This window comes from Eleutherodactylus coqui, chromosome 6 (assembly GCF_035609145.1).
Source record: "Eleutherodactylus coqui strain aEleCoq1 chromosome 6, aEleCoq1.hap1, whole genome shotgun sequence".
In the NCBI taxonomy this organism is placed as follows: Eukaryota; Metazoa; Chordata; class Amphibia; order Anura; family Eleutherodactylidae; genus Eleutherodactylus; species Eleutherodactylus coqui.
In genome coordinates, this window is record NC_089842.1 from 135,918,796 (window position 1) to 135,931,708 (window position 12,913).

At 40.0% G+C, this 12,913-nt stretch overlaps 1 protein-coding gene across 2 annotated transcripts in view; it reads right to left on the reverse strand.

The window, feature by feature from the left end:
• Positions 1–4,607: 4,607 nt before the first annotated feature.
• CACNG8 (calcium voltage-gated channel auxiliary subunit gamma 8) overlaps positions 4,608–12,913 on the reverse strand; it is a 47,241-nt gene continuing 38,935 nt past the window's right edge. Inside the window, exons 3-5 of one of the 2 annotated variants that reach the window (XM_066605766.1) lie at positions 7,089–7,229; positions 4,854–5,335; positions 4,608–4,802 (exon numbers count right to left, since the gene is read on the reverse strand). In XM_066605766.1, coding sequence (XP_066461863.1) covers positions 4,755–4,802; positions 4,854–5,335; positions 7,089–7,229 — 671 coding nt within the window. In that variant the 3' untranslated portion in view covers positions 4,608–4,754. Of the gene's footprint in view, positions 5,336–7,088; positions 7,230–12,913 lie in introns of both variants that reach the window. The other variant, XM_066605767.1, reaches the window with a different exon arrangement.

Genomic DNA, 12,913 nt, shown 5'->3' on the forward strand with positions numbered 1-12,913 from the left:
TCAGTAACAGCATAAATGTGATTATATGCAGATTATATAGGAAACATAAGATAGAAAAGGGCAAAACATCTCAGTAATATGCAGAGAGATGAAGGAGATCAATGTACACAAACACCCCCATTGTTAACCTGTAGCAACACCTCTAATCATCTCGAATGTAAATTTTTTTTAAAAAAAAGTTTTTTCCTTAGCATATTGTATGCCTAAAGCACAATAGACATGATGCATGTGTGTGTATATGCAGAGTACCGGAAAAATCTGAATTAGTAAAACCCAGTATGTTCTGGATTACACAATATTGTGGATTATCAGAAGCTTCAATCAGACTGTATTATTATACTAACAAAATGCTTTTATGCCATTCATTTTGAGTCAGAGGTGCCTTATGTTATGCCTGCTCAATATTCTTCTATGCATTGCTCAGTTTTATGTCAGAGAACACATTCCAGATGATTAGATATTCTGGGCTATGAAATGTTTTATTGAATGAATTCCGGTGTATATTTATGTAACAAACACTCCGCCTACTTATTTGCATGCCTCTATATCTTTCTGGCATTCTTATTAGTGATTGTGAATGATAGAGTTTGAACGATTAATCATCAGTACTGAAGTATCACCAAAAAGGCCGCCTTAATCATTCCTTGTAACGTGCTCAACTTGAAGAGTGCAGCTAAGGAAACCTCTATGTCTGAACTCATTCGGGGGTTTTCTGCCTTAAAAGTTGTTACAAAGTAGAATGCAGCTATTTTTGACACATGAATGAAGCTGCTTTTCATCCTTCAGTGACTGAAATATAGAACGGTTACATTTCCGTTGCAGTCTTTATAGGAAGCTGCTGGGCAGTGATTCATTGTCTCATACCAAAGCAAAGGACAAATCGTTTTCATGTGTGCACTTTCGTGTAGCGAAATGAGTGAATTCTCTTTTTTCTTCAATAATAGTCAATTAGGAAAATCATGATAGAACAATTATTTTGTACATAAGAACAGGATTCCTCCATTGTCCAATCTAAACCTGCCACGATGTTTCCAACGTTTTGACCTTTCCATTCAATTTGTGAAGTTGATACAGCAGGTACAGTAATGTTTTAACCACTAACCTCACTCAAATTCAGCCTCTACCTGAAATTAAACATGATTGTTCAGTCCTCTCAGTGTTCTGCAAAGCCAAGATTTGTCCAAATACTGATGTACAGCTTCTGTGACTGTTTCAAAATGGCATATAGGCAACACAGTTGGCATGGAATTTCTTTGTTTAACAAATTACTAGATCTAAACATCCGCATAACCATGAAGAGCCGCTTTGCTCCACCTATGTAAGGTCGGGTCCACACTGCATTTAAGACTACATTCATGGTTTCTGTCATAGGTCTCGATTTGAATACCTGGAAATGATTTTCTAAAGATAAAGATAAAGGGATTGAGCTTTATTGGTGTTAATACTATTTATTTAGGGGCATACTTGTCTTTTAATGACTTTAAAGGTTGCACTGAGGTGAAGATTAAAGAAGAAAGTTAAGAAATTCACAATTTTAGGATTATGATTATTTAGGATAGGCTTTGAATTTCTCACACCTGATCGGATATATATATATATATATATATATATATATATATATATATATATATATATATATATATATATATACTTACAACAGTCTTGCAGAACAGCAGGCGCTTATCCGCCTATTTTTAGGTCCCTTCAGGCCCCAGGGCCATAGTCTACCTACAAAGTCCGAACCCCCTTTAGTTATGGATTAGAAGGGAGGGTGGCTCCTTATAGCATAATCTTAGGATATGCTGGGACAACCTTCAACTCAGCTCCTTTCAACAGGTATTGTGTTCTCTCTACCTGTATATATATATATATATATATATATATATAAATTTTTTTTAAATGTAGTGTTAGTCTTTTATGCCCCTTCTGTACTAATGTAACATTATAATGACAGTAATAAGGTTCTAGTGACATGGTTCAAGGGTTTGAACACCTATTCTGCTCATCAAGTGTATAAGCTTTTAGCAAATATACCCCAAATGTATTAATATATGACACCCCAAAATTCAATGGTCCCTTATTCAATACCTTCATCTGTGTAAATTCCATGTTCCTGTCATCATGCAAAGAGCATTACTAATGAACAATTTGAATGTGTAGAACAAAAGTCGTGAAAATGCTATTTGAACATGTACATCCCAGAAGCCTCAACCTCTCAAAGAACAAGATATTTTTCTGTCCTTTAAGACACTATTAGGATATGTTCACAAGGTAGATTTTACCATAGAACTGTCCAAGCGAATTCTGTTCTAAAAATGTTACTTCTTCGCAGTAATCCACATATCAGAATTCCGCATATGGATTCTGCCCATTGACAGCCATAAATCCGCGGGTAGATCTGCAGCAAAAACGCAGTTGAAAGCCATGGATTTTGCAGCAGTTTCTAGAGATGGAATTCCTGAAGGATATTCTGCAGCAAACCCCGCCTTGTGAACATACCCCTAGGGTGTGGTCACATATAGCTCATTTTCTGAAGGTTTTCCACAGAGCAAAAAATCCACAGGAAATCTGCACCAAACTTTGCATCCAAACACCATCTGGTGTGGATTTTGGTGCAAATTTTCTATGCTGCAGAAAGTTTGCAGCAAATCAGCTATATGTAAACATGCGCTTATATAACCCTTAATGAAATAATAAAACAGTCCACAGCAATGGACTTAACGAGACATTTAAAGGGGTTTTCCAGTAACCATAGTTAGAATAGATCATCATTACCAGATTGGTGAGGATCTGCTGCTCAGGATCCCCGATGATCAGCTGCATAAAGTGGCCAAGGCCACTTCACACCATATCAGGCACAGCGCTGTACATTGTATAGTGGCAGTGCCTGATATTGCAGCTTGGTTCCATTCATTTGAAAGTGACAGAACTGCTCTTAGGCCATTAGATTGATGAATGTGATATCACAGACTAGAGAAAAGGCACTCGCCCAAGCACCGTATCCCTTTTCAATCAGCTGATCGACGGGGTGCCAAGCCATGGGCTCTCACTGATCTGATATTTATGACCTATGCTTATCGTCAGTATCTTAGTCCTTTAACGATAGAAAATTTGATCGGAGCTCTAAACTCTTTGTTTTATTTAAGAGGTTTTTCCATTTCATAAAGTGATAGCTTATCACTAAGAAATGCCATCACATTAGGATTAGTAGGAGTCCAAGCTCTGGGACCCATAGAGATCCCAAAAATAAAAGGGCAATAGTGATTCACTGATATACTATCAATTCATGACATGGTAAGATCATTTTCCTCCCCCTCCCCCACAACCCCAGTATCTATTTATAGAGATACATTGTTTCTTCTTGTAATTTAATTCTCACATGGGTGTGGCTAGGTTGGGGCTGGTGAGGCATATGCTGAATGCCTAGTGAGGTACCAACAAGCTACTTTGTCTTGCCAGGGCATTTGAATATAGGGATCAGAATTTAAAATACTTTTTTTTACCCCTAGGAGAAGAGCAACTATATATGTGATAGTTTTAATTATACATTTTTTTCTACTGGGGACACTTTATATTAACGGATTTCCCAAGTATACTTGACCTTGATCACGTTCATAAGCATCAAATAACCATTTAAAGAGGACTCATGACATATCTGAATTAGTAAACACTTATATTTTCCATGTAATAACAATACTGTAGCACCACTTTCTTAATGGGACTTTGCATTTTGCAATTCCTATGTTATTTCCCCTGGAAATGTATAAATCAGCTAATAATTTTTGAAATTAGTGTGTCCCGACACAATTTGACACAATCACTAGCACTGATTCGACAGTGATAGACTCTATAAAGCCTCTCCTGTTTGACAAGGAAAATAGTAACATCCCTTGGTTAATTTGTTTACACATTTCCAGGAGGAATAACTGTGGGATGTTACACTGCAGAGTTCTAAGAAAACATGCTCCAAGATTGTTATTTGCCAGCATTTACTACAACAGTGATGTCACAAGATTTGACAGGACCTCCTTAAATCATTTATGGAATTTGCCTTAGTTGAGAATATTTAAAGAGGTTTCCGAGTTGTATTTTTTAAGTAAAACCCTGTTCCCCATGCTATTACAAAACTAACCAGCATATACTCATCTCTCCCGGCACCCTGCTGTGTCCCATTTTATTGCTGAGCTCTGTTATTGGCTGCAGCACCCATGATGTCCCTTAAAGTAGGAGGGACTGCAGGCTGTAAAAAACCAAAGGAGCGAAGGACTGAGCAGCGCTGTGGGACAAAGAGGGAGCGAGGAGAAGGAAGAATACATTGGTTTCATATGTTAAAGCATGGGAATGGGGTTTTACTTAAAAAAAAACCAATTTCGGTAACCTCTGTTAGTTTCATTCTTATTTGGCAAGTATTTTGTGAGATAAATTACAGCTTAGCAGCAACATAGACTTAAGATATTTGAGTTTTTGTTTTTTTTCGAAGAGAACAATTGTTAATCAGCATCCTGTAATGCACATTATCTTTTAGCAAGTACAGTATGTCTTACAAAACAATATAATGCAGGGATTAGAACATTTATCATTTGGTTCCAGAATTTCTTTCACTGATAGAGAGATTCCTAACACCTCTTTACCAGAAATTGGCAGCTACATGGCATAAAATGGCTCCTATCTCCGTCCTAAAACGTACATCCTATCACACGGATTGCACACTCATTCTCACACACTCACTTAGAAGACCTTAGCCTTGGGACCACCTACACAGGGGTGGTTTTCCTGTTTAGAGTGTTGGTGTTTGAACCGTCCTTGCCCAGGGTGCCTGTGTTTGAGGCTGGTCCTGTGACGGTGACGGTGACCCCAGGTTCCTTGGGAAAGCAGTTGTGCAGCTGTAAAAAACTGTGATCCCCACGCTCTGTATTATACAGACTGCTTACATTAGCCTTGGAGGTATCTCTTGACAAGGTGTACATGGAGATATCAGTAGATGGTATCCCTTTCACTCCAACTGGAGAAGTGTCCCTTGACTGAGAAGGTTCAGTAGATCGCGAACTTGATCTAGAACGCCGGCGATAGCGAAAACGATAGCTTGGCAAACGAAGAATGGCTGAAGGGTTTTTAATTAGCTCAGTACGTGATTTACAATGTGCTTCTCTGTTCTTTTCAATGTAGATATTAACCGCAAGGACCCCAATCATTTCGGCAATGATAAAGGAAAGTCCCCCAAAGTAAAAGGACCAACCGTATGAATAATGACTCTTCTTCTCGTCATCTCTCTTAGTACCAGGATCACCGGCGTTGGCAGAAATGTAAACAATGACACCAATAATGTTGCTTAAACCTGCCAATAGATGGGAAGGCAAGACAGTTAGCACATTATGTATCATAACATGACATTTGTTGCAATTATTATCATAATGTTGTCATTATTCATTTATTACATTTATACTCTTTACAAAATCTACTAACTGTAAGGCACTCCGCTGTATATTATGTCTGCATCAAATAAACCAACATAAAAGGATTGCCCCGGATTAGAAAAACATGACTGCCTTTTCCAAATACGGTGCCAGTCTTATTCACAGGTTGTATTTGGGGTTACCTCTCAGCACCATTCAATTCAATGAAGTTGAGCTGCAATACTAGACACAGCCCATGGACAGAAGAAAAGCTGTTTTTGGCAGAAAGTAGCCATGTCTTTTAAATCACGGACAACACATTTAATAATAATAGTAGGTAATGCATTGAATTGATCTTATTCGTTTGTACTAAACTAAGGCAAAATAATGAGATATGTGCCAGAATGCTAGTAGCTCAATTGTGGTAGAACACTGACTAGTTCTCCTTATTCTGAATCGAGGTTGTTCAAGAGTTCAGTGGGGCATATGGTGTTTAGAATAAGCAATGGCTAAAGACGAGAGTGGGTGCTGCCATATAATGTCTTATTGGCAATGATGCAAATAGGGATATCCACAAATATGGTCATGTAAACAAGCCCTATATGTATAGGTCCTATCCCTAGAGCACCTGTTTAAATCATAAGGCACATTCTAATTAAATTGGAATGCTAGACTTATAAAGAAGTACATGCCAGTACATAACATCTAGCATATGCAAGTTTCATATTATGGTATATATACATTGAACAATCACTGCATTAAGAACAATTGTCTCTTGACATCTTGTGATCAGTAACGTGGTATGACATGATAGGCGCATCACAATCTGCTCTCAGATAATGTGCAGACCTTATCTCTGAGCAGCACAAGACAATATTTGGCAGTCATGGTGACTTGAGTGACTTTGACTGTGGACAGATTGTTGGTGCCTGGAGGTGTGATACCAGTAAACAGGGGTTGGAGCAGTGGCTTCCACTCCGAACCCACTGCATTCCGAGTCTGACAGCAGGCGCTGCCTGGATAACTCCAGGTTCTACTCACATCTGCATTGTGGCTTCTGTTATAAACGGAAAGCACAATGCAGTGCTGGATAATTGACTCCACTGACTTACAATGACCACCATTGGATTCCAACATGGTGTCAACCAGGCCAGTTTCACAAGCATATTATCACATGTCCATAATAAGGATCCATAATATGGAAGTGTTACAGATCAAATTGGAATCATATGTCCTCAGTATTTCATCACTGTTTGATCAGTATTTGCCTCCACATTTGCGGTCATTGTTTTTTATTCTATTGGCTAAATACTGATTTATATTTACCCAATAGAAGATTATACCAATAACTGCAAATACAGAAGCAAAAACTGACAGTAGTGCAAGCTGCAATCTTAAAACACGGGCAAGAAAAATATGGCCATGTAAACACATGCATAGACTTACATTAACTCCATGTTACGGGCAACAAAGCATGGACCAAATGTGGAGCAAAAATATGGTTGTCTGATAGACTGGGCCCTAGACTGGGAAAGTGGCAATGTATACAATGCTATTTTCCCATCCAAATTCATAGAATCTGGTTGGAAGCTTCTCTCACAGATGTGAACATATCCTTATACTGTACATCAGCAATACAGTATGACGTAAGACTTGAAAAATAATGTAAGATTTTGCTTGTTTGAATTTACTTACCGGCAGCAACAAATAGAATTCCAGCCCCCAAAATGATGTTGCGCTTAGATTTGTAAACACGACTGGCAGCAACACAAAGGCCCCCAAGTAATAGGAGCATGGCACTAAGGATAGGGAAGATGCTCGAGGCACGAACCACACCTGACACACAAAAAAGAATCAGTTTTACTTTATGGCATATTTTTTTCTATCAACACATTAAATCTAGTTAATCGAGTAAATTTATACCTAAGTAATAAACAGGGATTGACGTTTTCTCCTTCTCCTATTAAAATTTCTATTTTGATATACAGAAACACAATCCAGTATGAATTAAATGTATTAGATACTAGATCGGTACAGGAGTCCCTCAAGTTACAATAATAATTTGCTCTAGGACAACCATTGTAAGTTGAAAACATTGTAACTTGAGACCATAACTGTACAGAAAACTGGTAACTGGTTCCAGAGCTCCTATAATGTCAACCCAAAATAATAATAAAAATGAGGATTAACTCCTTCGTGACGGTCCCTCCTGGAGGTAGCCGACAACCAGGAGCTGTCATGGGAGGCTGCGGGAAGCTTCCCCCGGTCATGTGATTAAAGAAAATAAAAAGAGTTTCAGCTCCCCTTACGGATCACATCCATGAGGGGCACGGAAACTACTCACCCCGTCCTCCAGGATGTCCTGCAGCGATATGGTCCTTCCAAGACCTTCGTCATCTTCTGCGCATGCACACCCGCACAGAAAGGCTCGTTTTCAAGGAAATTTAATATCCCTCTGCTCCCGGCTAGCATGTGTAGCCAGGATCAGAGAGATATCACCGGGGACCGCTGTATGTGGGTATCATGTAAAGTTAAAAAAAAAGTGTAAAAAAAGTTTAAGTTTCATCTCCCCTCACGGATTATATCCGTGAAGGAGGATGCAATTACGGACCTTACCTCAGCTTCTTTGTACACGCCCGTCGCCAGAATGGCGGATGCATGCTCAAAAGCTGCAGATTGCCTTGGTAATTTAAAATCTCCCTGCTCCTGGCTATCAAACGTAGTGGAGAGCCTGGTGATCTAACAGGGGGCTGTAATACGCAGTCCCTGGTCAATGCTATCCAATGGATAACGGCGATCACGTAAAAGTAAAAAAAGGTTACAATTTTACCTCCCGACACGGATCCGATCCATGAAGGGAGATGAAATTACTTACCTAAGGCCTCTGTCGATGTCCCCAATGGCATCTTTATCCGCGGACCTTTCCGCTACATTCAGCACATGCGCCCCTTGCCAAAATGGCCGACGCAAGCGCAGAAGCAGGGGATGGCCTGGGAAAATTTTATATCTCCTTGCTCCTGGCTACTAAAGGTAGCTGAGAGCTTGGAGCAGTGACCGAGGACCATGATGAGAGGTCCTCAGTCACATAATCATTGTTATCAATGGATAATGGCGATAATGTAAAAGTTAAAAAACTGTTTAAGTGTAATGCTCTTTTCTGTTTGTGCCCCATTGTGCATACGGACATAAGACTAGGGACACAATGGGTATGTTTCTGAACACAGGACAAACAGGGGTGTCAATTTGAGGGAGAAAGTTCATTCATACGTGTGATGCAGAAAAATACCTGTTTTTAAAAATGAAAAAATTGCCAAAAAATTAAAAATCGTCACTTTTTCCTTCTGCTTTGCTTAGATTCATTTAAAAACTGTGAGGTCAAAATACGAAGTACACGTCAAGATGAATTTGTTAAAGGGTGTAGTTTTTAAAATAGGGGCATTTGTGGGGGTTCTCCATCGTTTTGGCAGCTCAAGAGATCTACAAGTGGGCAATGGGACCTAAAACACCTTCAAGCAAAATGTCTGATTTGAAAGCCCCCGGCTGCTCCTTTCAGTATGGGCCCCGTTGTGCAGTTAGAAATAATATTAGGGCCACAATGGGTATGTTTCTGAACACAGGACAAACAGGGTGATCCATTTTTGGGTGAAAGTCTTTATTCATATCTGTGCTGTACAAAAAGTTTTTTAAATGAAACAATTGCCCCCCAAAAATCGTAATTTTTTCCTTCTGCTTTGCTTAGATTCATTCAAATACTGTGGGGTCAAAATATGCAGTACACCCCCTAGATGAATTCATTAAGTGGTCTTTCCTTTCATTTTGGGCCCTGTTGTGCATACGGACATATGATTAGGGACACAATGGGTATGTCTCTGAACACAGGACAAACAGGGGTTTCCATTTTTGGGTGTAAATCCTCATTTTTATGTGCACTATAGAAATAAAACCTGTATTTAAAATGACATATTTGCAAAAATATGAAATTGTATTTTTTTCTCTCTAAATTAACTATTGAAAAAAACTGTGAGGTCAAAATACTCATGATACCCTTCAGTGAGTATATTAAGGGGTGTCATTTTTAAAATGGGGTCATTTGTGGGGGTATCTATCACTCTGACACCTATGAGCCTTAGCAATCTTGACTAGGTGTAGAAAAACAAAGTGTTCCTCAAAATGTTGATAAGTAATGTTAAATTGTGCGTCTCCTAAATGGTTAAAAAAAATAAAGTTTTTCAAATGTGCATCCAGAATAAAGTAAACAGATGGAAATATATGTCATCAAAAATTTGTAATGTTTGTTTACACATATTTGAGATATTGCAGTTGAAAATGTGAAAAATGACAGGCTCAAGACAATGTAATGAGTGCATAAATATACAGAAATTCTATTAGTCTATTTTTACCACCTAAATGAAGTACAATATGTGGTTAAAAAAAACTATGTCAGAATTACTTGGATATGCAAAACCTTTACAGAGTTATTTTATGTTAAAATGACACGTCAGATTTCCAAAATTTTGCTCCTTCACTAAAGTGCAAATAGGCTTCGTAACTAATGGGTTAAAGAAAAATATTATATGTCTGCTTATAGTCAAGAAAACACCCCTGCTTAATACTACATGACTTGCTATCAAAAGAAGAGAGATATGACTATAAGTTCAGACTACACCAGGTTTGTTTGTAGTCTGTTATCATGAAGACACATAACAGTTGGATATGTTTAACACAGCTTTTGCAAATTTGCTTCATTTTTAATCTTGGAAGAATTAAAGCAATTAAAAATTCTTGCTTGGGTATACATATTATTTAAGTTGGTTGAAAAACTAGATGACAAAAGGGGTACCAAACAACACTGCAAAGTAAGGCCTTAGTCAGACGGGCATTTTTTCGCGCGATTTGCGGATCACATGACGGATGCGCATCCGCAAATCGCGTGACCAGTGCGCGCAAGTCGCCCGCAAATCGCCCGAAAATCTGCTCCTAGCCGCGTTTCATTAGAAACGGGCCGGAGCTGTCCAGCGCATTGCATTCAATGGAGACGGCAATACAGCCGTCTCCATTTAAAGCAATGCGCTGCGGGCGAGCCCGGGATGAATTGTCGGTAAGGGCTTAAATATATAAGCCCTTACCTGCAATTCATCCTAAAATGTGTAAAAATAAAAAAAAATTGTATACTCACCTTCTGCCGGCAGCCGGAGCTCCGCGCGGCCGTCCTGCAGTGGGTGTGAAGGGGGTGTAAGTCAGACCTGCCCCCTGATTGGCTCAGCGCTGAGCCAATCAGAGGCATGCCTCACTCACACCCATTCATGAATTCATGAATGGATGTGAGTCAGACCTGCCCCTGATTGGCTCAGCGCTGAGAGGCAGTAGTCACTCACCCATTCATGAATTCATGAATGGGTGTGTGAGTGTTTTCAGCCTCTGATTGGTCAGGGCTGTGACCAATCAGAGGCAGATCATTCAGCAGGCGGGGATTTTAAAGCCCCGCCGGCTGAATAGTGCCAAGAAGCAGTTCAGGAGAACTGATAGCGGCCGCGGCTGGACTCCGGCTGCAGCGGAAAGGTGAGTATACAATTTTTTTTTATTTTAACACATTTTAGGATGAATTGCAGGGAAGGGCTTATATATTTAACCCCTTCCCGACAATTCACCCCGCGCACGCCGGCAGCCCATTGCTTTCAATGGAGCGGCTGTATTGCCGCTCCATTGAATTCAATGGGCAAACATCGTTCTTCTCTGCCACAGCTGTTACAGCTGTGGCAGAAAAGAATGATTTGTCTTCTATATGTTCTCAATGGGGTCGGCGCTGCTGCCGCCGGCCCCATTGAGCGGATATACAGAAGAGAACAGGAATTACAGATCACAGATAGGTGCGATCTGCGATTTTTTGTTCTATAATTTATCGGACGAGCGCATAAAAAGCGCTCATGTGTCCGATACCATTGCAAAGCAATGGTTTTAAAAAATCGCCGGACGCATGCGCATGCGCAAATCGCGGCTAAAAACGCCCGTCTGACTAAGGCCTAAAGTAGCTGTTTCATGAAGAGTCCCATCCCTCATATAAAGATACCTGTTGCAGCAGATTATAGAGGGTCCTATGTATTGAAACTACAGATAAGACATACTCTTTAGGAGATAATGATTTCTGGTCTCTTTTTGTGGTGTCTGTATCTTAAGATGCACATGCTTGGTCATTTAACAGCTTTTTCTCTCAACCACGCCAAACACATGAACACTCGCTTCTTCCAAGGGTTCATTTTTTTTACATGGTGGCTGTGGAGAAAGCCGTGGCTAAAAAACTGTGAATGCAGCTTATCTCCACAGAGACTAATGGATGAGGCATTTAAATTCAACATTCGGAATTCTTCCTTCTCCAAACAGATAATGTTGTAAGGTTTCCATACACATATGAAATTTGTCTGGTCCTGCCAAAATTGATGGGTTTGGACAACTGTGGTCTAATGTGTATGGATGCCTTTATTTGCCAAAAAACACAAAGTAATTAGGTAGGACAGAAGGGAGGCAGGGCAGCTAACTTTTAAAGGAGTTTTTCTCTTAGAGACATTTAAATGTCTGATTGCTGAGGGTGCAAGATGGTCAAATTCCAAGAACTGTGCACCCCGAAAGCCCATATTTATAGAGCAGTAATACACATGTATGATGCCCTCTCCATTCATTTTGAAGAAGATCAATGTGCTTGGATTCCCTTATGCTTTCTCTCTTCATTCTATAGAAGTGAATGTAGCATTGCTTTAATATGTGTACCACTGCTCCGTTTATACGAGGCTTTTGGGGTGTGCCATTCTCAGGATCACTGGAGGTTCAACCCCCATCTATTAGGCATTTATACCCTATTTTGTAGATAGAGGATAAATGTTTATTTTTTAATTACTTTAATTAATTACTAGAGATGAGCGAACGTACTCGGTAAGGGCGATTTCGCAATCGAGCACCGCGATTTTTGAGTACTTCACTACTCGGGTGAAAAGTACTCGGGTGCGCTGTGGGGCGGGGGGTTGCAGAGGGGAGTGGGGGGTAGCAGCGGGGAACAGGGGGGAGCCCTCTCTCTCTCCCTCTCCCCCCTACTCCCCGCTGCAACCCCCCGCTCACCCACAGCGCACCCGAGTACTTTTCACCCGAGTAGTGAAGTACTCGAAAATCGCGGTGCTCGATTGCGAAATCGCCCTTACCGAGTACGTTCGCTCATCTCTATTAATTACCCAAATGGACAGATGTTTGTGCACCAGTGCTTGTGTTAGGGGTAGCAAATTAGAGGTGTCTATAGGAACTCAGTGTTCAGAGCTTGGCTGCAGAATATATTGTGTCTCTCATTTGCTCAAATCTATGCAGCTTGTTTATTTTAAAAGGGTTGCCTTGTTTTAAAAAATACTTTCAAGTACCGTCAGGTAATTCTACGTCATTAGAAGAGGATAGAAGAACCCTTATCTATAATCCAGAACAAAGAGTCCATGCATTAGAGAAACAACCTGCTAATTTTAGAGAACCATGTTACTCCAGCACTT